Source organism: Pan troglodytes, chromosome 6, assembly GCF_028858775.2.
Source record: "Pan troglodytes isolate AG18354 chromosome 6, NHGRI_mPanTro3-v2.0_pri, whole genome shotgun sequence".
In the NCBI taxonomy this organism is placed as follows: Eukaryota; Metazoa; Chordata; class Mammalia; order Primates; family Hominidae; genus Pan; species Pan troglodytes.
Window position 1 is genome coordinate 37,915,555 of NC_072404.2, and position 27,037 is coordinate 37,942,591.

The 27,037-nt window shown below is 41.2% G+C and overlaps 1 protein-coding gene across 7 annotated transcripts in view; it reads right to left on the minus strand.

Moving 5' to 3' along the window:
- Positions 1 to 27,037, minus strand: part of PDE1C (phosphodiesterase 1C) — a 593,630-nt gene that overhangs the window by 439,988 nt on the left and 126,605 nt on the right. For all 7 annotated transcript variants that reach the window (XR_001719169.4, XR_010158831.1, XM_003318247.6 and 4 more), the window contains one exon: positions 23,863 to 24,034. Coding sequence is in view for 5 of the 7 variants with exons in the window: in XM_003318247.6 (XP_003318295.2) it covers positions 23,863 to 24,034 (172 nt within the window). In the remaining 2 variants the exon portion in view is untranslated. The remainder of the gene's footprint in view (positions 1 to 23,862; positions 24,035 to 27,037) is intronic.

Below are 27,037 nucleotides of genomic sequence, written 5' to 3' on the forward strand. Positions count from 1 at the left end.
CTCTGAGAACAGTGATTTTTCCACTTTGTTTTTGTGCTCATTATCTGCAGTAAAAATAAATCAGTGAAAACTGTACCCTCAATCTGAGAACTGGATTATCTGCGGGCCTTTAGATTTTAAGCTAGCTACATTTTTTTCCAAGGAGAAAATTTAAGTAAGGAGGAATAAGAAGGGGTAGTTAGCATGGGGGAACTGGAAGCTAATAATAACAGACGGATGGACAGATGGCTGCCGTGTGGCTCAGTTTCAAGGACTTCCCAGGACTCTAAGGTTATTCTGACACCAGTGCCCTGTCATGGTGCCTGAAACTCTGCATTTCTGTTAACAGCACTCTCTCCAGGACACCCCACCTAATGTGCTATTTGGGAGGAGTGTATCCATTTCCCATTGCCACTGGAGCAAATGACCACAACCTTAGTAGCTTCAAGTCAACACAAATGCATTATTTTACAGTTCTTGAGGTTAGAGGTCCAAAATGGATTTCACTGGGGTAAAATCACAGTGTTGACAGTGCCTCGCAGAGGAGGACCCATTCCTTTCCTTTTCCAGCTTCTAGAAGCTGCCTACATTCCTTGGCTCATGGCCCCTTCCTCCATTTTCCAAGTTAGCAGTGTGCCATCTTCAGATCTCTATCTGGCTATGATCCTCCTGCCTCCCTCTTTCATTCATCAGGATACCTTTGATTGTATTAGGTTCTCTGAGATAATCCTGGATAATCTCTCCATCTCAAGATTCTTAACCTAAATACATCTGCAAAGACCCTTTTTGCCATGTGAGGGAACACACTCACAAGTTCCAGGGATTTGCATGTGGACATCTTAGGGAGGAATTATTGTGCCAACCACAAGGAGTAATATATTAACAGATAATGATCAGATTAGGTAGCTGTCATCTTTCTGAAAGCAAAATATGAAGCGAATAAGGCATAGAAAAAATGAGTTTTTATAGAAATTAAGAAAGTCGGGAAAGTTTACTAAAACAGGGATTCTTAACCAAGGGATAAGTTGGAGGTATTTTTCCATTGTTGTTCTCATATATTGTTTATAAGAGTATAAACTACGATAAAAATGTCAAAAAATAATTTGGCAATATAAATTTCCATTTTAATTGATCTGGCAATTCAACTGCTAAAAATGAACAAAAATACTTCAAGATGCAAGTACAAAGATATATACTAAATCCCTACCAAGAAGTCATCGCTAAGTAAATTAGAAAATATTCAAATAATGGAATACTCTGGTGTCTTTTAAAAGGATGAAGTAAATCAATCAGCATACGCTGACATGGAAAATCCCCCCCAGAAATTAAAAAAATTGTTTTCAGAAAAAAAAAGATGTTGAAGAGCCCATTTAGTGTGAGCTCATTTGGTAAATAAAAAAGAAAGAAAGAAAGAAAGAAAGAAAGAAAGAAAGAAAGAAAGAAAGAAAGAAAGAAAGACGCTGTTTGTAGGTATGCTTTGTGTTTGCATAAAATGTTTGTCTTTGGGAAAAATATCAGTGGCCATTAGCCAAAAGGAAGACTTCTTAAATTTTTCTGTACTATTTGAATTTTTAATCACATACACACATTAATTATGCCTTTTTTGAACTATTTAAATATGCATGCCCAGGCCTTTTTTCTGGAGAGTCTGGTCCAGGAGGTCTAGTGTAGAACCCACACATGGATATTTTGAAAAAGCTCCCAAAGCCATTCTGTTGGGCATCCCAGGAGGTTCTCAGTTGGGTCACTATTGGCATTTTAGCCAAAACAATCCCTCCTTGTGCTGGACTCTCCTTCCATTTTAGGAACTTAGAATCTTCCTCCCACCCCCCCTCCAAGCATTGAGACAACCACAATTCCCATATGTATTTTCTCCATCGCCCCCTGAGGGGTTGAGATAGTCCTGCAGGATACCTGGGCAGGATCTGGGTTTGAAAGGGCCTTAACTGGCTGAGCCTTCCAGACAAGGCAGAGAGCTAAAGCTGATGCCATTGGGAGTTGGGGGAAGCCATTATACTCCCTAATAACAGGCCCCAAACTTTCTGACCACTATGCCTTTGCAAAAACTACTTCCTCTCCCTGGAACTTGCCTCTCAACCCATTTATACTAAAAAAAAAAAAAAAAAAAAAAAAAAAAAAAAGCCTAACCTTTAAAATAACTATATCTTGCTTTCAAAACTCAGTTAAATGACATCATTCCAAGAAGCCTTGCTGAACTCCCTGCTGGTGGAATGATTCTGTTCTCCCCACAACCCTAAAATTCCCAGAGCATTCTGTATCACAGGCAATCTGTGCTAATCTCACTACTATGAATCACACATCTTTTTATTTTTATTACCATTGCCCATTAGAAATATAATGCAAACCACATATCTAATTTTCTAGTGGCCACATTTTAAAAAGCAAAAATAAATCAGTGAATTCATTTAACATATTGTATTTAACCAATATATCTAAAATATTTCAGTATGTAATTAATATTAAAATTATTGAGATATTTTATTTGTATATATTAAGTCTTAGAAATCAGTGTGTAATTTACACTTACAGTGTATCTCAATTTGGCAGATAAGTTTTCATCAGAAAGACTTGATCTATGTTTCTATTTCATAAAATGGACATTTGAGAAAAGTAGATTCACATACTCAAGTTGTTCCAATAGTGGGTGTTTTTCAATAACTAAATTGATCTTAGCTTCTAAACTTATATATTTAAGTTTCCTAAAATTAAATAAAATTAAAAATTCAGTCCCTTTGTGGCACTGTCCACATGTAACTAATGGCTACCATTCTGGACAACGCCACTATATATACTAATAGACTGTAAACTCCTCAAGGATTTACAGAGCCTTACTCACTGCCGTATCCCCAGCTCCCAGGTCATTGCTTTGCACATAGTTATTACTCTATAAATGTGGGTTGAATAAATAAATCAGTGAATTGTTCATTTTAGTGTTACCCACAGCATCCAGGAGGCCACTTTGCATATATGACAATAATTGTGGATTTCAGTTACATAACACTGTACAGTTTACCAAGCTTATTATCTAATCATCTCACAAGCACTCACTGAGAAAGATATTTTCACTTTTCAGGTGGAAAACAAGATTCAGAAAAGTTCATTGCTATGTATAAAGACATTGGTAAAATGGCAAAACCAGATGTTGAACATAGATTTTCTGACTCCCAAATAAAGTACCTTCAATTGACCACACCTGCTCTTCAGTTAATCAACAAATGTATGGAGATTAAATTAAACACTGCAGAGTACCCAAAGAATGCTGAGTAAAGCTGAGAAAGGAAAAGCTGAGAAAGGATCCTCCCCAATGTCCTATGTCAATAGATAACATGAACATCAAAGTTAGTTAGATATTATGCTTCTATTAGGGGAAGGGTCAAAGCAAAACATTCTAAAACCAAAACGATTACAGTTAACACCTGTTTGTTAAGAAAATGTCAAGTGAAGGAGGGTTGGAACAGTGTCTGAAGAAGGACAACAGAGAAATTATTAGCCAGAACACCTCTGATCTCAGACCACACTGCTCATCTGGGCAATTCCACAAATTCTGCCTGAAGTATGAGACTCTATCCCAAGAAAATTATTCTAAATCTACAAAAATCTATTTGAACAAAGATGTCCATCACGGCATTGCTTATATTACATTTGCAAAAACACTTAAATAACTTCAGTGTCCAGATATGGAGAGACAGTTGACTAAATTACAGTACATCCACTAAGGAACATTTATAATTTTTTTATATTTGTGGATGTTTAAACATGGGAGAAATGTTGGGCGGGTTATAATGGTAAATTTTAGAACGTGATACTATGCGATCAAAGAGGAGTTAAACGTTCATAAAGAAAGTCCATCAAATTTTAACATTTGGAAAGAAGGAACAATGAGTGCCATTTTCTCCTTTTCCCTTTTCCATGTGCATATATCACTTTTATAACAAAAAACTTCTTTTAAGAAAACTGTCTTTAAACAAACAGGCAAACAGGGCTTAGCCTTCCTGCCCACCCCCACTCCACCCCCATTGTGGGTAATGAAGCATAAATAAGAGAAAGTAATGATCCCACATTCTGTCTGGAAAACGGGCTTCTACTCTAATCAAGGAGATAATCTCTATCTCTAAGTTGTTGATCTAAGTTCCTGGGTGGGTCAAGAAAGATCATCCCTCTTCGGAAGGATGTGGCAAATATTCAATCAACAGTCTAACTTGATGCCCAAGGTCACACAGCTCTGCAGAACTGACTCCCAGCACCGGATTCAACTCAACTATCAGAGCAGAGCTGCTCATATTCCCAAAGTGCCCTGGCTGGCTTCTGGCAGAGCCATTTTGCTCCGGGTCACATCATTGTTGGGTGGCCTTACATGTTTGGATAATCGCAGCCCAGCTCTGGGAGATGTTACTCACACTGTGTAAGAGAGTCAGCCACATTAAGTCCTCAGTGATAAAGAGCCTAGAATGTCAAATGCCCTTGCATTTGCCAGCCCAAAGGCTGGCAGAATTTCCAAACCCTCCTGGGCTCCCCTCTGGCCTATGAAGGAGCATCCCAGCCTCCCTTTCTTCAAAGGTCAGTAGGGTTTCCCTAGGGTGCATTGGGGTTAAAGATGATCTTCCAAGATGACAGAATCTCACACCTTCCTGATGGGCATCCAGAGAAACAGGTGGAACCATTAAAACTCACCTGAGAGATTAAGCACAGCTCAGGGATTAATCCCTTGGATTCTGAGGCCAGACTACAGGCGTTCAAAATCCAGCTCCACCACTTGAGAGCTAAGTAAACATGACAAGTTACTTAACTATGTTTCAGTACTCCCAATGAGTTAATGTATGCAAAGCACTTCGAATAGGACCAGACCCATACTAAGAACCACATAAGGTTTAGGTCTTCGTTCATTTGCAAATATTGGTTGAATGCTTCCTAGTACTAGGGGCAACCACTGTAGTCCACCAGCAGGGGCCCAGCTCCATGCTGAGCTTTAAGTACAGTATCTTTTTTTAATGCTTACAAAAACCATGCAATGTAACTCTGAGTATTTCTGTTCTATACCTGAGAACTAATGCTGAGAGGAGGAAGCAGCTTGCATGAGTTCTATATGACAAAGTCCCCATTCAAACCTAGGTCTCTGGGGACTCAAAAACAAAATGTCTTCCCAGATGAGGTCCCTATTCTTCAAAGAATCGTATCTGTAAGAAATCCTAAAAACATTACTTACTCTGGCCAATAATCAGTATTTATTTCCTAAGCAATAAACCTTCTTTCAAACCAAACGGTCTCTGTAAACACAATAGTGTTTCTTAGCAATCACATGTGCAAAGTCCCCAAACCAGCTATTTTTAAGTTAGAACCAGCCCCACCCCCACAAACAGAATGATAAAGGACTCCCCAAGACAAAGATATTCCACTTACCAACTGTTCCCATGAAATACTTCAATTCCCTTCACTCCATAGTTATTTATTGCCCAGAACTAATTTCCTAGCCTTTATGAAGCAGATTGTCTCTTACAGTTCCTGAGAGTTAATTGTGTGCATCTCTTCCCAACTCCATTCTGTGAATCTATTTTGGAAATTTGAAATTCGAAATGGTGGGAATATTTATACTACAGAAACTGGCAAATGCTAATGTCCACCAACAGCTGAATGGATAAATAAATCATGGTATATCCATACAACAGAATACTACTCAGCAACAAAAAGAAATGATCATACATGCAACAACATAGATGGCTTTTTAAGTAGTTATACTAAGTAAAAGACACCAGATTTGAAAACAGAATACATACTGCATAATTCCATTTATATACAAATCTAGAAAATGCAAACTAATCTATATAATCAATAGCAACAGAAAGCAAATCAATGGCTGCCTGGGACAGACTGGGGATAGCATGAAGAGGCAGGAAGAAGGAGTTACAACAGAGAACGAAGAAATTTTTGAGGGTAATGGTTCATTATGTTGATTATGGTGATGGGTTCACAGGCTCAAATGTCACACTTAGCCAATTGAATATTTGAACATGTACAGTTTTTTTCTACGTCATTTATATCTTAATAAAGCTGTTTTTAAATGTTCTTCTGTTTATTCCTATGATGACATTTTTATTTTAATAAGTGTAAACAAATGCTACTTCACTATGCGGAATCATTGATTTACTTCTCTATTTCTCTCACTATATTCTAGGTTCCTTGAGGGCAACAACCTCCATGAAGTCTTTCCTGGGCACATGCTTTCTCCACTCTTGTACCCCATCTCCTTGCTCTGGAGTAGGGCATGACTCCATTCTCTGTGCTCCTGTTTCCAGGTAGGTCATGGAGTGGAGTGGAAAGCACAAAGGCTTGGAGGTCAAAATGATGCAGGTTTCACCCTCCGCTCTGCTGCTGTTCAGTTGTGTGTCCTTGGGCGTGGCATATAATTTTTCTGAACCCACTTTGCTAGGGCATAAAAGAGGGAAGCTATGGATCCCTGCCAGGAGCAGAAAAGATAGTGACTACAGTCCTCACATGAGCAGTGTGTCAGCGAAAGGCACCAAAACAGCATAGGCATCCTCTGGCTTTAACAAAAGGGCAGGCTACCTTGGAAGTAATAATTTTAAATAGTCACTTCAAAGCTGTGACAAATGATCCCAGTTGCATGAAACCTAAGGGTTCCAGGCTGATGGGAATTGCTGGAAGAAGCCCCATGAAAAGGGCTACTCAGGGCCCCTCTTTTAATGAGGATTATCAAGTGGAGATGCCCTTCGACCCAGTGTTTCTATTCTAGTTATCTGCCCCTACGATGCAGTTTAAATTATCTAGATGGATATGGACTTATATCATAGCATTCCTTTAAAGAGTGAAAATCTGAGAAGAATCTAAATGTCCAGCAATAGTGATGTGGGTAAATAAATGCTCACTCATCACATTCAGGCACATACACGCTACGTGGCAACATGGCAAAATGACTAAGGTAAAATGATCCGTGAAAAAATTAGGACAAAAAAACTGTAGCCACACTATAATTATAACTATGAGAATAAGGCATAGATATTAAGACTTCAGAAAGCCAAAATGATCATGAGGATCATATTCAGGACATTTTATCTGTCATCATTTATCAGCAGTCTACAGGGCATGCATATTATTTTTATGGCAAAATTTCACTTTGGAAAAGATTAAGAAAGGAGGGACTAAGAAACTGAGGCAATGTCTCAAAGTCAGCCTATCCAGAGGGAAACGCGGCAGCCACTGAAATAGTAGTAAAAATAGCCAGTGCCCAGCAGGCTTTTGAAAGCTTCTACAGATCACGTTCCCAAAAGAATACATGCAATTTGCCTGCATTCTGTTGAATTGGCTTTTGGAAAAAGACAACATAAGGGACATTTGGTGACACTTCAGTTATCTAAAATGGCATGGACATATGGCATCTCGTGGGGTGGGAAAGCTCATTCTGTGATCATTCCAAATCTTTAGATGCCCATTCCAGATAAGTGCTATAAACCTGTGAAGAGAAGGGAGCAAAATCTTTATCTGGTGACTACAGCTAAGATGGGCCTTAATGGTCATGAAAGAAACGGTGACCTACAGAGGCAGCACCCGTCAAGGCAGTGTGGATGGAGAAGAATGAAGGAAAACAAGAGAAGGTCAAGGGGGAGCCTGGAACAAGCAGAGTGGGGGTTCTCAGCCCTGCTGCATGGCAGCAGAATGGGACCCAAAGAAGTTTTAAACATGCACTTCCTGGTCCCACCCAGCGAGGCTGGTTTGATAGCTCATAAGTCTACTATGCAGCCTGAGTTAAGAATCAGTGAAATAGAATGTCAATCAGAAATCTGAACAGGATAGAGCCCACGTAGTGTAGTCAAAGGCAAGATTTTCAAGTGGGAGAAGATAAAATTTCAGCAAGAAAAAAAGTGACTGGTGGCTGCTGGTGTTGCCATTGATGTTGTTCAATGTGTTAGAATAGGGAAATGATTTTAGAATTTGTTTGGTCACCTTATTTTAGGTGGATTCCTCTCTCTCTGCCTTTTTCTCTCTCTTTCCCCCCACAACACACACATCAAAAGGTTGAGCTTGAGCCAAATAACAGAATTCCTAGTGATATTTTATAATTTTTAAAAAAGTACGGCCAGGCGCAATGGCTCATGCCCTTCATTCCAGTATTTTGGGAGGCCAATGCAGGTGGATTGCTTGAGCCCAGGAGTTTGACGCCAGCCTGGGCAACATGATGAAACCCTGCCTCTACAAAAAATATTTTTAAAAAATTAGCCAGGTGTAGTCACTTGCACCTGTGGTCCCAGCTAACTGGGAGGCTGAGGTAGGAGGATCACCTGAGCCTGGGAGGTCGAGGCTGCAGTGAGCTGTGATTGCACCACTGCACTCCACCCTGGGTGACAGAACTATGCCTCAAAAGTTTAAAAATTTAAAGTTAAATAAATAAATAAGTATAATTAATGGAGATTAGGCACTACACTAAATGCCTTTTTTAACCTTTTATTTAAATGATTATGGACACACAAGAAGCTGCAAAAATGGTACAGAGAGGTCCCAGGTACGCATTATCCAGCTCACCCAATGATAATATTTTACAAGACTCTAGTACATTATCCAAACCAGGAAATTGACGTGGACATAACAGAATTACCTAAACTACAACCTTACTCAGGTTTCAGGAGTTTTTATGCCTAGTATTTTTACATACATTTTCTCATTCCATCCTCCCATCATTATTGTTTCCATTTTGCAGAAAAGAAAACTGAGTCCAAGAAAAGCTGAGTAACTTCCCCAAGGTGGTAAGTTACAGAGTCACGATGGAATCTCAGCTTTGTCTGACTCCAAGCTCTAGTGCTAACCTACCTTCCCTACCACCCCATACCATACAGTGGGCACCACTGTGGTCACAGCAGAGAAAGGGCTCTGGTGAGACCACAGGTGTTGCTGGTGACTTGCTCACAGGAGAGGTCTTTGGAGGCAAATGTGTGGCAGACATGAGCCCACAGCCAGGTGGGCAGTAAGTCTGAAGAAGGGCTTCCTAGTTCTCCAGCCCAACAGCTAAAGTTGTATTCTTAGACTGAGCAATCTATGGCAGGAGGCCCAGGCAGGCAGGGAGTAAGGCCAAGGTGGCTGGCCAGCCAGTGCTGCAGTGAGAGTCCACACCAGGCATGAGGAAATGGCAGGAAATGAGCAGGCTGGTGTGGCACCGGCATTGGATCAGGGTGCAGAGGCAGGCAGGAAGCAGAGACCTCACTGAAAGGCAAATCCACAGCAGCATCAAAACCAGAGAACACAGACCTTCTGCCTCATTGCTGGACCAGGGAGGCCGTGTGGCCCAGTGGTTAACTGTGGGTTCTGGAGACAAACTGTCTGGCTTTGAATCCCAGATCTACCAACTGATAGTAGGATCTTGAATATGTTCATGTCTTTTTACCTCAGTTTCTCCATCTGTGAAATGAAAGTAATAAAAACACCTGTCTCACAGGGTTGTTATAAGGATTCAACGGCTTAACACATAGAGCTTGTAGAAAAATGCTTAACACACAATCTCTAGTCAGGTTAGCTATTATTGTCATCATACAAAATGTGACTGGATTAGGGATAAGAGGAAAACTCTAGAAAGGAAAGAGAGAAACCACCTCAAAGGTCCCAGGTGGCAGAGTGGTTGCTCAGTGCTGACGGCCCAGTGAACGTGGCTGATTAACCCAGAAAAGGTTAATTCCTCCACACAACACAGCCCAGAGCTCACAGTGCACCTTCCAAGCATTGAGCAGGATGCTGACACTGAATCATATCACTTGCAAATTATGAAGCATCAGCTGCTTCCAGACACCATGCTCACCACATGCATGCCTCCTCGACTCCTCACAGGTAGCCCCTGAGGGAAAGAACATCTAATCCTGTTAAACAGATGAAGAAACTGAGGCTCAGCTTAAATGGAGTGCTCAAGGTCAGACAGCAGGCAAGGGGTGTAACTGGGATTAAGCCAGAGCTCAGTGTTCCCACTACACCCATCATTAAGACAAACAGAACGCTCTGTAACAATGGTGTCTGGCACAGCCATGGGTCATGGGTCAGCAGGAGCAGGGAGCAGCACAACTGGGCAGAAACGGCCATGTGAGAAGACTGGGATGATTCACCCAAACTCCTTTCTCTGGCTAAGTAACTGCCTCCCCCAACCCATTCCATGAGTTTCTCTCTACTCTGCAATTTCCTATACTTCCAATGGCATCAGTAAGGCCAGATAAAAGACATTGTTTTCTTTTCATTTTATTTTATTTTTACTTATTTTAAGTTCTGGGATTCATGTGCAGGACATGAATATTTATTACATAGGTAAATGTGTGCCATGGTGGTTTGCTGCACCTATCAACCCATCACCTAGGTATTAAGCCTCACATGCATTAACTATTTATCCTCATGCTCTCCCTCTCTCTACCCCCACAACAGGCCCCAATGTGTGTTGCTCCCCTCCCTGTGTTCATGTGTTCTCATTGTTCAGCTCCCACTTATGAGTGTTTTCTACCAGATTAGGGGACCCCACAAGAGCCCCCGTTGGCCATTCACATCACCAGCAGGACAGGGAATTAGACCTGGATCTGCTGACACACATCTTCATATTCTAAGTCGAAGTTCATTTCTACCCTTTAGGGTTGATGTCTCTCCCTGTAGGGTTGATGGACCACCCCACCTCGCCTCTGCTGGGCCTTTGTGACCTTTCTCTCACAAGCAACTGCCTGGACTCCAGGTAGGGTGAAGATACAATGGCTTATAAAACACTGGATGAAAGAAGAGTCCAGAGTCTACACTGATACTAAAATGTAGAAAGGGAGAGAAAGGGAAAGCTCTTATTTACAGTCAAATATCATCCAATACATAGAAAAGAAGTGATAGGGTTAGAAAATACCATTGATTCAGCCAAGTGCCATTAAGTGATGCTAGAACCACTGCAAGTTTGTTGGGAAAAAGGTTATTTACAGAGTCTCAAAGTGTCTCCCCAAAGGTGATTTAATCACAGTTAAGGTACCCATTGATTGTGAGAAAGGTACCCTGACAGTGGACAAATTGTGAGAAACAACTTTAACCAGTGATCAAAGTCAACGTCACCCATAATAGGATAAATCTCCTTCCTCATTGCTGTGCCGAGAAGGACTCAGTGTCACTTGTGTAGTATCCCTGTCAAATGGATGACCTGAGGACTCTAGAGGCAACGATCAGAAAAACCAAATTGAGGAACATTCTGCACAACAAAACACATGGCCTGTTTGCTTCAAAATGTCAGTGTCATGAAAGGCAAGAAAGGCTGAAAAACTGTTTCAGTTAAGAGACTATCTTTTTGTACTCATTAACCAACTTCTTTTCAACCCCCCTCCCTATTTCAAATACAGTTAGAAGGAATAAGTTCTAGTATTCGATAGTACAATAGGGAAATTATAATTAACAATAACATATTGTATATTTCAAAATAACTAGAGGAGAACCATAGAGTTCCCAAAACAAAGATAATTGTTTGAGGTGATGGACATCCCCGTTACCCTGATTTGATCATTGTACATTGTATACCTGTATCAAAATATCACATGTACCCCAAAAATATGTACAACTATGTCAATAAAATACAAAAAAAATAAAATACGGGAACCTAAAGAACCATGACAACTAAAGGTGATGTGTGCTTCCGGAGTGGAGCCAGGATCAGAAAAAATATGGCTGTTAAAGACATTATTGGGACATTTGGTGAAATTTGAACACAGACCGTATATTAGATAATAGTGTAATATCAAGATTAAGTTTCCTGACTATGGCAACTGTACTGTAAGGAAATGACCTTATTCTTAAGAGATACAAGCTAAAGCTGAAAGGTCATGATGTCTACAATTTAGGATTAAAAGATTTGGGGGGAAAAATGGATAGATAGATGATAAACCTAAAGCGAATGTAGCAAAAGGCTAAAAGGCGACTTACATGGAAGATAATATAGCTCATTTTATTAGTCTTGCAATTGTTCTATAAGTTTAAATATTGTCAAAATATTATTTTAAAGAACAAATGCAAAAGCATTTCTTAAATACAAGTACCTGTAAGTTGGCTTAGAGTTATACACTACAGCCAGATTGAGTGCTATCCGGGGAAATTTAACAACTAAGGAAACTCAACCCTGATTTGAGTAGATGAACTTAAAGATAAAATAATTAGCAGAACGTTGCACAAACATGTAATTATACAATTATAACACAGGTCCCCTTCACACACAGTTTTCTTATTCAAAACCGGGGCCATTTTCAAAGAATGAGAATGTTAAACCAATGAAAGTTTAAAATTTTGGATCCCTAGACCATGTTTACTCTTTGGCATATTCCTATTTCTGACTTTGCAGAGTTCATGAGTCACGCTCTCAGGCAGTTTATGATATGTCCGCCTCAAGTACTTGAGCCTCGTTGCCCGAGCCAGAGTTATTTCCCCTTCTAAATGAGGACAAGCATGTCTGTAGCTCCTGTACAAATAATAATGCTCCCATAACTGAGCTGACTTCCAGGGTTAGGAGGAAATTGGACCTAGTAAATTCACTTCTGGCTGCACTTAACAGTAATCAATAAATGGGGATCTGCAGCTAGGATACAGTTGTAGGGCTATTTAGTCAATGACCATTAGCTACTACAGCATTTAGAAGGATGTAATTTAAAAAATGGTCTTTGTTCCAACCATGTGGGAAAGCATATTTTCACAAGTTTCTTCCCAAAATTGTCCACATACTTCCTCCAGGCACCGCAGAACACCCAGTGTTTAATCACTGCACTGTTCTCCAGCTCCATTATTTCATCTCTGTCACAGGCCAGGAAACCTTCATTTCGATGCTACGTGTGCAGGAGACCAAGGTATGGAAATATAATTCCTAATTCTGTAACTTAATTTAAAAATATATACAGTCTCCTTTCTGCTTACTCAAAGATTGAGAGCTCCGAAGATTTCTGCCTGCGGAATAAAACTGAAACTCTTTCTCATGGCAAACAAGGCCCTACATTACATAGTCCCAGGCTTACCTTTGCTTTACCTGGTTCCAAACTTTACCTGCCTCTTGTTCACACACCTCAGTCACAAATCAAACAGTTCCTTCAACATAAGGCATGTGTTCCTCTCTCCTGGCCCTGGTTCAAACTGTTCCTTTTGCTTCCCTTTTATGTCCACCATAATCCAGGGTGATCTGTTTTATGGTTATACCATAGTGCCATTCAATATATGCATCAATCTCTGTGAGGTCTGGGAGACGGGGAGAGGGTGGGGGAGGACAAATGGGGCCTGCAGTGGTCTGACTCACCTCATGCAGCTTCAGTGCCCAACACAGGATGTAATTGTAGAGTATGCACTGAGCACATGAATGGGAAGAGAGCATTTGTTATCAGAAAAATTTTAATAAGAAGGAAACGGATCATTTTCCTCTAGCAAGGTCAAAATCCCTGCCCTAATGCTGTAAATAGGAACAAATATTTCTACAGAGTAAAACACAGGGTTAAATTATCATAAGGTAATGAATCAATCACACCAATCAAGGGATATACAGATTTGCCTTATTACAGGGCACAGTTTTAAAGGGGTTTGCTTTATTTTTATTTAGGGTACCTTAATTTCACTGCAACAAACAAACGCAGTTAAAGTCATTCATCATGGAAAGTTGTAAGGGGTGACATATGGTGTTTTTGAGATATTTCCCAGTGTAGAGTCCCATATCAGTAGGCCAATCTGTCTCTTTACTTCATCCACCATTAAGACTTAGCCCCAAGCCTGGTACTGGGGAGGAGGAGGCTATAAGGGAGGAGAAGTAGAAAGGCAGAGGTGCAGCTTTTCTGGCAGGGGAGATGACAGGGAGAAGAGAAACCAGAGCAGAAGAGGCAAGGGTGAGACCTGAGTGTCCTCTTCTCTCTCTGGAGGGATATCCGCCCAAAAACCGGAAGCTCTACACCAAAGTGAACTCAGTGGCCAGTAGAGTTAGGTAAAGGGAGGCTGAGTTTTAGCTTTGCCAGGTTGTCTGTAGGCTCTTTGTGGTTTGGACAGGCCCCAGAGGCTCCCACAAGCTCCTGAAGCCAAATCTCAGAAGTTACCCAGGATCGTGACTGAGAGTCAGTCCTGGAGGTTGCCATGGGGACAAAGTGACCACGGGCTGAAGGCTGGACCTTCTGATCCTGAACCACATAAGAATCAAAACCAGACCATCCTCAGGGCCTAAAGCACAGCCACAGGAGGAGTGGAAAGGGGCTGGGAGGGAAATAAAGGCGGCAAGGGGAGTCAGATCACACCTGCCAGCAGAGCCACACAAACCAGACACCATCTTGGTGAGCTGCAGGGTGCCAGAGGGGACTTCTGAACCAATGAGCATTTTACCGAAAGAAACTAAATCATCAGAAAAAAAAAGTATCATCCAAATGGTAAGTTCATATTTGACTTTAAATGTAGAGTTTCTCCCTAGTTCCCCTTAAAGTGGGGGCTCCAGAGGAAGACTAGTTCAACTAAAAAGGAAATTAAGAAGCAACATTTTCTCACACATCTTGGGGTATTGACAAAGTTGCAGCCCTGTTACACGGGTATTTCTCACATTAGGGCTGACAATCTATAAAGTACATTTTCTGGATAGTAACTCTTAATTCCCTATTAATTCATAAGAATAAACCCTCTATCCTCCAATAAGCCAAGTCAAGAAATTTTAGTGAAGAAAGGAATCTGGGCCAGGTGTGGTGGCTCACGCCTGTGATCCTGGCACTCTGGGAGGTCGAGGTGGGTGGATCACTTGAGGCCAGAAGTTCAAGACCAGCCTGGCCAACATGGTGAAACCCCGTCTCTACTAAAAATACAAAAATTAGCTGGGCGTGAGGCTGAGGCACGAGAATCACTTGAACCCAGGAGGCAGAGGTTACGGTGAGCTGAGATCACACCACAGCACTCCAGCCTGGGTGACAGAGCAATACTCTGTTGAAAGAAAGAAAGAAAAAAAAGGAAAGAAAAGAGAGAGAAAGGGAGGGAGGGAGGGAGGGAAGAAGGAATATGATGGGAGAAAGCCCCTGGCTAGCTGACTTCTGCAAACCACTGCCTATATTTTAGGCTTCCAAAGTCTGCAATGCATTTTCAACAGCATTACTCTTGCTGCCGTCTCTCCCAACCAGGAATTTCTCTAATGCCTGAGATGGACTGAATTTATACTTTCAGCTCCTAGAATTACACGATCCTTTTCATAGGAGGTTCGTGAGCTAAACCATAAAAAATGAATTGGGCTGCAAAACTACAACCCATTCATTCAATCAACAAATACACCTGAAGCATCTATGATATACCAGGCAATCCAGGCAGTGGGTCCCTGCCACCCAGAGAAATTTGTATCTAATGCAAAATATGAATAAGAATAATGTGGGATGTGCTACCATGGGCCAGTGGTAGTGTCCAGACAGCACACGGATAGGAGGTTGGGCAGCCCAGTTGTGGAGGTATCCGAGAGAGCACAGAGCATCCTTGACATTGGGCTACACCCATGATCTCACTGCCAATCTCCTCTACTCTACTGCTCCCACCCTCATAGCTTATTGGTGCTACCTTCACACATCAAATACTCTATTGAAAATCTCTTCCCTGTAAGTCTACAGGTTGTGTACAATGAAGTTATTGCTCATGCAACTGGAGACGAGAAGTGCATTTACCTCGCACCCCATACTGACCCCCAGGGGTAGTTTGGTCCAAGCTGATCTCAAATCTTCACACTTCCTTCCTTTATTTAGAGAGAACTTCAGGGATTCCCTGCATATTTTGGGTCTTTATGTGGGCTGGAACAGCAGTTCCTGTTGCTAATTAGGAAACATAGAGAAGTTTATCCACACTTCACATTGGCAGGGTGAGTTAGGTGGAAGCTCCAGAAAGAGTGTCCCGCTCCTCCTCCCAACCCAACAGCACTGAAAGCTTCCTGAGGGTTATTCTAGGATGAATAACTCACACTTTGTAAAATGTGCTGCTAAAATTTATTGTGGTTGAGGCATATGCTGAGGGGTTGAGGACACCTCAGATGAGCTACATTCCTGGGGGTGGAAGCCTGGATTTCTCAACGGCCCAAGAAGAATGTGCTCTGGTTGGAAAAAGGATGCATTCTCTAGGGGGAGTCAGCCCTGGAGACAAGCCCACTGGCTAGGAGCCAGATGTGTCCATCAGCAGACCTTCTGTATGAAGGTCAACATTTGTGAACCTTTCTTGGACAATGAAAACAATCATATTTTGAGTATAATTACAATTTTATCCTTTTGTTGTAGTTTCTTTAATCTCAATGCTTCCACAAAATCCCCTGTAAGGCAATAAAAGTACAAGATACTAAAGAAAATTGTGACTTGCCCCATGTTCCCTCCCACTAGAGCCCATAGGGAAGATACTGCATCAAATATAAAATTAAATATAGACAGACTGGCCCAGAATATCCAGGCCAGTAGCATTGGAGCTATGCCCCCCGCGCCAAGCTAGAAGTGATGCACCAGCAGAGAACTGCAGTGTGATGGGAGACTGTGGTCCTCCTAGAAGCAGATGTCAAGACAGGATTAGACATACAAGAAATGTATTGGAGTAAAATCTGTAAAAACAAATGAGTAAAAAGCTGAGTGAGGCTGAGAAAGCCATCAGACCTGGATGCAGGTCTGACTCCCAGTAAAAGAAAGTTGGGTGGCAGTGTCTGAGACTGTACTGCAGCTCTAAAAAAAGTTCAGCAAGGCCGTTAGTGAGTCTGAACACCAAAGTCACCATCAAAGGAGTTCCATGTCTCCCAGGAACAGCTGACCTTAGGGTCCCTGCCATGCTCAGTCATCGCCAATGGGTTCCAATGGGTTCCTCTGGGATGCACAGCTTCGGCCATCACAGGGATAAATTTCCCCACACACAAGCTAGGAGGCCATGGGTCAAGTTCACTTTCTGTGATCAGAGATATGAAAGGTATATTCTCATGGCCACCACAGAGATAAGCCCTCCCTTCCCAAACTACCAGTGAGAGGACCAACAAGAATGCAAGAGGAATGGTGTCTACCTCATATATACTTGGTCATTTTTTAACACTGGAAGATCTGTCTCTAAAAACTTACAAAGAGAGACCTAAATATTGCCTTTATGTGAAGCCAAGGTTGCAATAAAAACTTCTCTAGGCTTTAAAAATTCTCAGAATTCATTCTTTCATTTTTCCCCTTGGCAAATGATTTGGATTTGCAAAGACTAAAGGTGAAAAATAACTCCAGGAAGGCAACACTAAGTCAGGAGAGTAGGTGTCCCCAGAAGTTTCCAATGGGTGAGCAACACTCAATGATAGAAAAATATGTGTGACCAGACTTCCTATGAGCTAATTGGGAATTTTAACCCATGACTCATCCCAGGGCGGGGCCGAAGCTCCAGGGGACGCTACCCCACACCATGCCATATCATCAGCCAGACTGCACATTTCCTGAAAGTAATCAAGTCAGAAACTGACATTTTGGCAGCAGCCCCTAGTGGAAAAATGACTGCCAAAAGCCAAAATGAGGATGAGTTCAACGATTTAATTCTGCATGGAAAACACAATCCATTAAATGGGATCTGACAAGGCCTTAATCTCATCCGTAGCTGAGGGTGTTGGCTCAATGCAATTCTGCTCTCTGGAACATATTCTTAGTAAGCTATCTATAGAATCTAGAAAGCCTTTGCCAAAGCCCAAATAAGTCCATCCTAAGTGGGAAGAGAAGCTCACCAAGCCCCCACTGACTCTGTAGGGAGTAAGCACATGATTCTTCCAAGTGCAAAATTATCAAAACCTGGCAACTCAACCTGTGTTGGGAGTCGCATGATTCAAAGCAAAGGAACTGAGATGGGCAATGCACTGAGTGGCTTCAGAATTTCCACCACTGCCCAAGGAGGTCGGGCCCACAGCCAGCATCACTCACAAAGCATCCATAGGGCTCATATTCCCTGGCTGGGGCCCACTGCATAATCCAGTCACAAAAGAAAGAGTTGGGGGTGTAGAGGACCAATCTTCTCCCAAACAGGGTTTTAAAAACTGAAGTGAGAAAGAATTAGAGGCTGTCACCTTCTTTGGCCCACTTAATCCTAACAGCAGCCCCCAAAGCCCATTATTTTACTGTTTGCATGTGAAAAATGAGGAAAGAGAACAAAAGCATTACTCAAATCATGTAGTTTAAAAGATTGTTTGCAAATTCATACTTGTGGGATTCCAAAGCCCATGTCTCACCACTCTGAAGGTGGTGGTCCTCAGACTATTGCATCAGTTGGAGCTTGTTAGAAATGCAGATTCACAGGCTGCACCCCAGACCTACTGAATCAGGATCTGCATTTAACAGGATTCCCCAAGGAATTCATTTAGACATAAGGTTTGAGAAGCAGTGCCTTCAATGGCTTCTATCCAAAAAGGGTAGGTGGATTGAAAACATAAGTCTAGACTAGAAAAAGATTTAGTGCAATAGAATAGGGCCAGTCTTATAGGATATATAAAATATGTATCAAAATATAACTCAAACTATATATCCAAAGTGCACACTCAAATTAGTATAACCAATCACACCATATCTTTTTTCACCAACAACAAATCTAGAGACATGAAGTCCAAGGTTATGTGGTGCTAGTAGAATATGCTGAAGGAGCATGGCTGTAGAGCTAGGTAGACTTGGTTGAAATCTCCAGCTCTGCCACCTGCTGGGTGACTTTGGGCAAGCTGCTTGATCTCTCTGAGCCTCAGTTTCCTGACCTGTACAACTGGGATAACAATACTCAACTTGCCAGCCTTTTGAGGGGATTAAATGAGCAAATGAATGCACAGTCCTCGGCACATAGCAGATGCTCAATAAATATTGGCTTCTCTTACTTGTGGTACCATCTGAGCCAGGTCCCTCCCACCTCTGGGAATGTGTACACCAGAGGCTGGGGAGAGAAACCTCTCTCAGCAGCCAGCTCTTTCCTGTTCTCTTGGGTCCTCTAATGGCAGGTATTGAGATTCCTGTCACTAATCAGACTGGATGGACTTGTCTGTCTTCCTTAGCCCCAGGTTCAATTTATTCTCTATTCTCTTTTAAGAAAAACCTGAGCAGAGCAACAGGTTTAAAGGGATAAAATGTGAGAAACAAGGAAAGAGGCACCCAAGGTGAGTTCCCAGGAGTGTCTATTTTCCAGGCACCAAAGCCTTTTTCTTTATTTGTGGTTCCCACTTTCTTCTTTTCAAAAATCTCAGGTTTTGAAAACAGACCTTTCATGCCACAAGTTTAGTGAGCTTTCAGGGCCCACAGTGTCTGCACGTGGAGCCACAAAACCCATGTTTGATCCTATTTAACTTTGTATGTGTAGGCTCAAGGGCATGTAAGGATTCCAGTGAGTGCTGAGCACGAATACAAAATTAATACTTACTGAGCTCATTCTGGGTACTGGACACTGTGCTTGGCTCATTCACATGTGTTATCTCCTTTAAATGCTCTCCAAACCCCAGGAAGGGGGTCTCTTTATCCCCATTTCAAAGATTTTAAAACAGGCCAGAACAGGTGAGTAAGTTTGTTCTCACAGTGCTATAAAGAAATACCTGAAACTGGGTAATTTATAAAGGAAAGAGGTTTAATTGACTCACAGTTCCACATGGCTAGGGAGGCCTCAGGAAACTTACAATCATGGCAGAAGGTGAAGAGGAAGTAAGGACCTTCTTCACATAGCAGCAGGAAAGAGAAGAGTAAGCAGGGGAAATGCCAGAAGCTTATGAAACCATCAGATCTTGTGAGAACTCACTCACTATCACAAGAACAGCATGGGGGAAATGCCCCCAAAAGCCAGTCACCTCCCATCAGATTCTTCCCTTGACACATGGGATTACAATTCAAGATGAGATTTGGGTGGGGACACAGACCCAAACCATATCAATAGGTAAGTGACCTGCTGAAATTAACATAGCAAAATACTCTCGAGTTCAAAGGGATCCTAAATCTCATCTAGTGCAGTGGTTCTCCAGGTGTGATCCTGGACCAGCAGCATCAGTATAACCTGAAGCTTGTTAGAGAACAACATCCTTGGGCCCCACCTAGATCTGGGATGAGCCCAACAATCTGTTTTAACAATCCCCCCGGGTGATTGTGATGCACACTCAAGTTTGAATCATCAGACCACTCTTCAAATCCAACCTCAGTATGACAGTTAAGAAAACAGAGGTTTTGCCACCAAAAAAAAAAAAGACATTATGTGAAGCGGTGGATATGTTATTTAGCTTGATTTAATCATTTTGCAATGTACACATACAACAAAACATCATATTATTTTACATTGTAAAATTTTATTTGTCAATTATACCTTTATAAAGCTGGGGAGTTGGGTGGGGGGGGGAGAGAAAAACAGAGGTTTGAAGAAATGAAGTAATTCGCCGGGGGCAATAGAGTTGGAACTGAAACCCAGTACAACCACTATCAGAAGTCCAATTTTCGCACCTGGATAGCTTAAAATGTTCCTTTCTTGGAGAGTAAAGACTAAAGCCCTTGGTACAACTGAGCACTAAACTGTGTTGCCTTCCAGCAATATTGGCTGGGATCTGGACCTGGGCAGCCACGAGGAGACCTCAAGCCCTGGAAGCATGCTCCCAAGACTCTGCTAAACTGTCTGCTCCAATACACAGAGTATGCCTCATCAGCACTGCCCAACCAGGAAGGGGATAAGAGGGAAGACTGTCAGGGACCATATCCAGAGCTGAGATGGTGTTTGCACAAACCTCAACTATCGACACACAACCCCTGGGGAAGAAAGGTGGTGCCTTCATTTTCCAAAATCTTTATTTCTAAGTCAGTGTGTCAAATTCTCACTTTCAGCTATACCCTCTGGCATTATTAGTAACTGACATTAATCCAGTGACAATCCAGAGTGTTTGCAGGCCATACTTAGGGTTGGCAGCCTGATTGGAAGACAAGGCCCAGGGACATGTCTTGAAGCTGCATTTGAATCACAAGCATGCTTTTTATGTGAGTTTATAGATGATATACTTATTTGGGGTGGGGTGATAAAGTAAGACTTAAAGTCTGCCCAAGCTACTCCTTGCTGCTGCATTGGAGACCAGCAATCTACAAGCAATTTTTTGTAGGCTTTCTCTCTCCAAGCCAGTTTCTTCATCTCTAAAATGGACAGAATCCTTGAGTTTTTTGGGTTAAGCCTGGCAAATAAGAACGGCTATTGCTGATGTAACAGGGAGCCTGGTGGAGACTGAAACATAAAAATATTTGAAATTTTTTTGAAAAACACCCATCATTGATAAATTTATAAACACTTCGTATCTTTGGAAACAGAAAGTAGAATTTAGCTTTAGAGCAGACTGTCCCTTCGCTCTGAAAAGAACTACTTAAATAAAATACTAAATGCAAATATTAAACAAGTGCAAACATTTTGTCCTGGTAGTAGCTTGTATATATTTGCCTCCATCTTGCAGAGAGCTAGAAAAGATTTCTGGGAAAAGTGGAATTAAGTATCTAACCCCTTCCTTTTGAAAATCAACATTATTAGAATATGTCTGAGAAAAATTGTGGTTGTGCTGAGGCCAAGTATCAGGAAAAGACAACAGAAGCCACAGAGAGGAGTCATCACAAGGAAGAGGTCATCTAAGTTGGTGACAAAAATGCCTAATTTCACTGAGGTCAGAAAGTACATGTTCAACATGAGACCTTATTTCCCTAGTAGGGGACAAAAGGCATAGCAGGATAAGCGATGATTCTTGAACCCAGCCTGTCAATAAGGCTGGGGGTCCCTGGGAATAGTGAGGGAAAAGAACCCCAAGAAAAGACTGGACCTCCTGATAATTTGGCACATTGGGCTTATTGACATTGTCATTTGTATCTTATTTGGTAAGAGGTGATGACCATATTTCATGGCCCTAAACTCCAAATGCCCTCCAAGAGTGACCAAGGAAAAAGAGAACGAAGTAATCAAAGCTATCATTAACCCTTATTGTGGTACCACTCAATGGTAATGACCCTACAGAGGAGCTGTAGGGTAACCTTGATTCAGCTCTGATTTATTCATTGATAAATAAACTCTTCCCATACCTGAGTACTTTACTTGTAGTAATTTATGCACAACAAATCTCACAGCTGATCATGCCACCACAGTTAAGGACAATTGCAGAAGAGAATATTTACCATTTAGCACTGTCATCAAAATCAACCATCTTCTTTGGAAGAAAGGATAGTTACAAAACAGTACACAGTTGTATTAAGGGTACCAATAAATAAATAAATAAATAAATGCTAATGGATTTCTATTGCTAAAGGGTTGGCATATACCTGCATGCACCTGCTGACTTTTTCCTACAGCACCAAGTGTTACAAGGAAACAGAAATAAGTCCTGATATTCAATTTATAACTTAATCTCTTTCAGAAACCAAGACACTGCTACATGTTACAACTAACAGACCAAATGACATTCATGGGCATCAATATTAAAGCTCATGAGCTCTCTATTAAAGAGCACCAAGAGAATGCAAACAAAACAGATGATGGTAATGGAGTTCGGTGAGCAAATAAGATGTTATTTTCATGAGAGTAACTCTTTGCCTGTTCATTGAAGAAAATGATGACCCTGGTTTAGGGTGGAAGGAGTAGTTATAAGAAACCTTAGGAGAAGGGATTGACTCCATAAGAAATGCTCCAAGGTGAGAACACATAGACAGAGAAAGCCATTCATGGTCCCCTCTTTCACCACAGTCACTTGCTGAGAATTGCAGGTTCATAAGACGTATTCTCTCTAGGTGAGTGGGTTTTATTTTATTCAAAACCTTATGATGCAATAACCAAGCCCTTAGTAGGAATAAAAACAGCATTTACCTGCAATTCTTGTCTCACTAATGTACTCGTCACACTGTATAAAGAAATCCAAACCCCTATTTATCACTCCTTTCAGAACTCATCTGTAATTCAATCAACACTAAGAATCTTCACACAATGAAATGGCTCTCACTGAGCAATTACACATGTCACCTCGATACAAAAGAGAGTATATTTTTCAAATATATTTCATGGAACTCCAACAGCTGTCTGAATTGTTTATGGGGAGAGAAAAACGAGGTTTATATGTTCTGCTAACCATGTGGAGAGTATGAAAGTCTATAGTGGAAAGAAAAGTAGAAGAAGTAAAATTGACAAAACAGGAAGAAAGGAGGGGCAGAAGGCAATCTGGAAAAATGATTGAGTCTTAATTTCTGATACCAGTAGTACTGTAAATATACTGTTTCAAATGTGAGTCTGAAAGACCCATTTGGGGAAAAAAAATCACGTTTTTACACCACACTCATACCCAGATTGATTTTTATTTAATATGGGAGAGAAGGTAAGGGATGGAGTTGTAATGAAAATGGAGTACAATGCCAAAAGAAAATAAGAGACCTTGCAGGAAGATGCAAGGCTAAACGATGAACTAGAATGGAGTAAACAGCCACCTGGGAAACAACATGAGAAAATTCTTGCTTCATTTCCGTCAGCAGCAGCTCTTACATCTTTTACAACTGGAAACCTTCCCCCAGCAAGAGACTCTAAATACACAGGGCTGAATTAATTCCCAACACGTGCTTTTTCTCTATGCCCTTATCTGGATGTGTCATCGTCCTTTGAAGCAAAAGACTCATTAATCCAATTCAAATTGCCAACATCAGTAAATCCTCTACCTCAGCATTTAAATGCCAATACCAATTAAATAGCAACTTAACTACTGATAAGATCTTCACTACATTCAGGAAATCCAGCCAGAAGTCCAGCTAGCATTGATTCCAACCCTCCTTCATCAGTTCTAATTTACTCAGTGCAAAGAAATGAAGTAATTTGCTGGCCACACTGACTATGCATCTAACTGGATTGAAACAACTCCACAAGCAAATAAGAAGGAACACATTGAGTTGCAGTCCACCAAACCTGAAGGATGTCTTCACCAAGACTTCTGGGCTATCCAGCTGTGGCAATTCATCAGCTAGGATTTCCTCTGGGGGTCGAGGGTCATGGACAATTGTTGGCCTTGGCTTCTCCTTGACATTCCCTGTGAGCCCGTCGATGAGGGAGTTCCACAGACAGTTCTGTGACTTAGACCCTGAGGCATGGGGAAAAGAGAGATGCAGGTGAATCATCCACCAGTCGACTCCATGTCCTGCCTTCCCCAACTCAGGATCTTCCAAAGCAGAGCAGGGAAATTTATATATTTCTCACCATCTCCGCCAACATTACAGAGTTGTAACCAGGAATTTTTACATTTATATGCAGAAAATAGGCTACCACTCTGAGTATTTTGACACAAAGCTAAGTTATTGGATATATCTTGTCTCATTGCAGTGGTGATCAGCCCAAACTCCTGACAGAGCCACAGGTATCTATGTAGATGTTTATTCCGCAGTTGGAAATATATAAAGCACTACCATTTTAGGGAACTCTGAGGATGTTCAAACACAAGTCTCCCCTATAAATTCAGCTTGCTGAAGCCCAAGACTCCATTCTATGGAGACACCCACCCCAAAGAGGACACCACCTTTAAGAACTAGAACTCACCATCAACAGGTTGATTCTTCTACAATATCAAGACCCAGGAAAATTACATGTAGTTTATGCATGTAAAACTTCAAACACGTGAGATAAATATTAAAGGTGGGCATCAAGTGGAAGCGGTGTGTACAAAAGTAGAGCCTGATCTGCCAGGTGATCAAGATCAAACGCAACAGTGAGAAGTTGTGTTGATAGTGTGTGCCCTTGATATGATGTCATGAAAATGTCACTTTTGCTTTGTGTATTAGGCATGTTTCTAGCTTCCACAAACTTCATGCTGTAACATCTGCCCTACATGCATGTGCCCAACACAGCTAGTCCTGGACAACCCAATAGTATGCCTGAATCACCTGACCTTGGCCTCCTGCCTCCCTTGTCGCCCCACTCTCCCCCAACCCCCAACTCCTCAGGGAAAGTCCTCCTTCCAGAGGTGTGCTTTTAAAACAAAAACCAGCCAATCCAGAGTCCACACCCCAACTACCTCCCTTATAGGACTTTCTCACCCCTGGCCACTCTCCACTGGGCCTAATCACCCCAGGGCCTGGTACCAGGCAACTAGGTATTAGGCAGCCCCTAGGCTCCAGCCCCCTGAAGTCATTCAAACTAGCCAGTCCCAACCCTGCTTACCCTGCCTTGCCTGTTCCTTCTTGCAGAAACCACAACAAAGGTTCCTGCCCACAATGTCCCACCCCACCTCCTGACTGACACCAGTGCTTCCCCACATGGCCCGGTAACATGACATGGAAGCCCTCTCCTGGGAACTGTGGGTAATAAATTATCTTTACAATGGCATTTGTCTCCTTATCTGTTGACCTTACCATACCTAAACAGTAATAAAACTTATTAAATAATCAGTCTAAAACACCCAATCTAGCCATGGAGAAAACATTAGATAAACCACTTGAAGAACCTGCGACAGAACACCTGACCCATGCTCTTCAAAACAGTCAAAGGTACCAAATACTGCTGAGCCTCCATATCCATGGGTTCCATGGATTCAAACAACTAAAGAAGGAAAATATTCAGAAAAAAAAAAATCTGTAGTAAACATGCACAGACTTTTTTTGTCATTATTCCCTAAATAATACAATAACTATTTACTTAATATTATTATTTTACTTATTATTATTAAAATTAAATTATTAAAATTAATATTTTAATAAAATTTTATTATTTTAACAAAATTAAATTAAAATTGTTATTGAAATTATTATTTTACTTAATATTATTATTATATTATTCCCTAAATAATACGATAACTATTTATTTAACATTTACATTGTATTAGGTATTACAAGTTATCTAGAAGTGATTTAAAGTATATGGGAGGATGTGCATAAATTATATGACAATACTACATCATTTTATATCAGGCACTTGAACCTCTGTGCATTTTGTTACCTGAGGTAACCAATTCCCTTGGAAATAGAGGGACTAGCGTATAAGGAAAGTCTGAAAAACTGTCACAGCCAAGAGGAGCCTAAAGACATGATGACTAAATGTAATGTGGCATCCTAGATGGGATTGTGGAACAGATGTACCATGCTAAGGTAAGAGGTTAATAATACAGGAAACTGGGTGTAGGCCGTATGAGATCTCTATATTATCTTTGTAATTTTTCTGTAAATCTAAAATTGTTCTAAAATAAAATTCATAAAAATAAAGTAAATAAAAATCATAAATAAATCATATATAATTAATTAAATAACTATTATTTTAAAAGTCTATGAGCAAAAAATTTTTTAAGTAGAGCCTGAAGACATTACCATTACCATTAACCAATTGCCATTGGCTTGTTCTGGTTATGTCTACCCAGATAAAAGAAAAATTTTGTCTTTGCACAAAGACACTGTCAGGTTGAGTGAACAGGCAACCTATAGAATGGGAGAACATTTTTGCAATCTACTCATCTGACAAAGGTCTAATATCCAGAATTTACAAGGAACTTAAACAAATTTACAAGAAAAAAACAAACAACCCCATCAAAAAATGGGCAAAGGATATGAACAGACACTTCTCCAAAGAAGACACTTACATGGCCACCAAACATATGAAAAAAAGCTCTACACCACTGATCATTAGAGAAATGCAAATCAAAACCACAATGAGATACCATCTCATGCCAGTCAGAACGGCAATTATTAAAAAGTCAAGAAGCAGTCAGGCATGGTGGCTCACGCCTGTAATCCCACCACCTTGGGAGGCCAAGGCTGGCGGATCACCTGAGGTCAGGAGTTCAAGACCAGCCTGACCAACATGGAGAAACCCCATCTCTACTAAAAATACAAAATTAGCCGGGCATGGTGGTGCATGGCTGTAATCCCAGCTACTTGGGAGTCTGAGGCAGGAGAATCGCTTGAACCCAGGATGCAGAGGTTGCAGTGAGCCGAGATGGTGCCACTGCACTCCAGCCTGGGCAACAAGAGCAAAACTCCATCTTTAAAAAAAAAAAAAAAAAAAAAAAAGTCAAGAAGAAATAGATTCTGGCGAGGCTGTGGAGAAATAGGGACACTTTTACACTGTTGGTTGGAGTGTAAATTAGTTCAACCATTGTGGA